At 41.9% G+C, this 1305-nt stretch overlaps 1 protein-coding gene across 1 annotated transcript; it reads right to left on the bottom strand.

Annotated features, from left to right (window-relative positions):
- Positions 1-526: 526 nt before the first annotated feature.
- LOC122277314 (ethylene-responsive transcription factor ERF024-like) lies at positions 527-1305 on the bottom strand. The gene has a single exon (XM_043087270.1). The coding sequence runs from the start codon at positions 1303-1305 to the stop codon at positions 661-663; it is 645 nt and encodes a 214-aa protein (XP_042943204.1). The 3' UTR covers positions 527-660.

Raw genomic sequence — 1305 nt, 5'->3', positions numbered from 1 at the left:
TTCAGCTCATGAGAATATAGATAGTCATTTTTTGGAAAGTACCGTCTCGAATCTTAAAATTTCTCATGGATTCTTTTAAATCTTTTGGAAGTCGGTAGTTACAAATTCAGTTGCTGGCAGTTATGGGCGGTACGGACACTATTTTTTCTGTTCTTTTCTTTTCTTTTTTTAACCAAAGCCTTCAGCTGTATAATTTATTTTATTTCGAATTAAAGCATAGTACCTGAAATCAAGAAGGCCTTTGTTTTACTTAGATATCAGGAATTTAATGTTTTTTTTTTTTTTTTTTGGTTTTTGCCTTCTGGGTAGGATTTGATCATATAATGTTATAAGAAGTTGTCAATTTCCAGTCTCTGATGAAATCAAGTCGAGCTGCTTGTGAATTGTATAAGGATGTTTCTTTGATCCTCACATTGTGTGACACTTCATCAAGCATTGAAAGACAGGAAAGTTCAAAAAGAGAAACTCCTAATACACAAAATCCTGTACAAATTATTAAGCAAACAAGCCAGCACTCTCACACGCACTTGATGTTGTCATCTTGCATTCTAGAATATTATTAATGGAAGACTTTGTCGTATATTATAGAGGTTAAGTTTCTTCATGTTTTGTTTTTGGCGGAAAATATTGATGATTATGCTGCTGTAGATATATGGTGGTTTAAGGAAATTTCCAAAGGTTCTGATCCTGATCCATGTTTTCAGCATCGTCGCCAGCGACGTCCAAGCGAGGTGGGCTAAGAAGCATTCCTTCAGCCATATTCATAAGAACATTGGGCATGTCAAAGATCAAATCCTCGTCAACAAATTCATCAAACACTGGTTTTTCTGGTTCTAGTGCTTTTTGTGTTCCATCACCCTCATTCGCGGTTGAAGCGTCTTTTGCAGCCCCCATAGCAGCCGCTGCAGCCCCTAAAGCAGCTGCAGCAGAGGCTGCAGCTGCTTGGATATCACGTGGGGAAGTGGAGGCGGGCACGGGCAAAGAAGAGGCTGAGTTGGGAAAGTTCAGTTGCTCAGTATCTTGACCTTTGAGAGCAATCACTGCTACATCGTAAGCGACTGCAGCCATTTCAGGTGTAGGAAATGTTCCTAGCCAGATTCTATTAGGCTTTCTGGGTTCGCGAATTTCGGACACCCATTTCCCAGTACTCCGACGCCTTACCCCGCGATAAACTGGGTGACGCCCCCTAGTGGGGGGTGCGGCCCCGGCAGTAACAGAGGCATTGCTGCCACTAGCTCCACTACTGCCGCTGCTGCTGCTGCCGCTAGAACTCGTATTTGTGGTGGATTGTGAATAATGCATCAT

This window comes from Carya illinoinensis, chromosome 9 (assembly GCF_018687715.1).
Source record: "Carya illinoinensis cultivar Pawnee chromosome 9, C.illinoinensisPawnee_v1, whole genome shotgun sequence".
Lineage (NCBI taxonomy): Eukaryota > Viridiplantae > Streptophyta > Magnoliopsida > Fagales > Juglandaceae > Carya > Carya illinoinensis.
The sequence above is the reverse complement of the archived record's forward strand: the minus strand, read 5'-3'. Positions and strand labels throughout refer to the sequence as shown.

What these genes read in the sequence shown, in the direction of transcription:
- LOC122277314 (XM_043087270.1), bottom strand. Translation starts at nt 1,305, where the DNA reads ATGATGCATTATTCACAATCCACCACAAATACGAGTTCTAGCGGCAGC.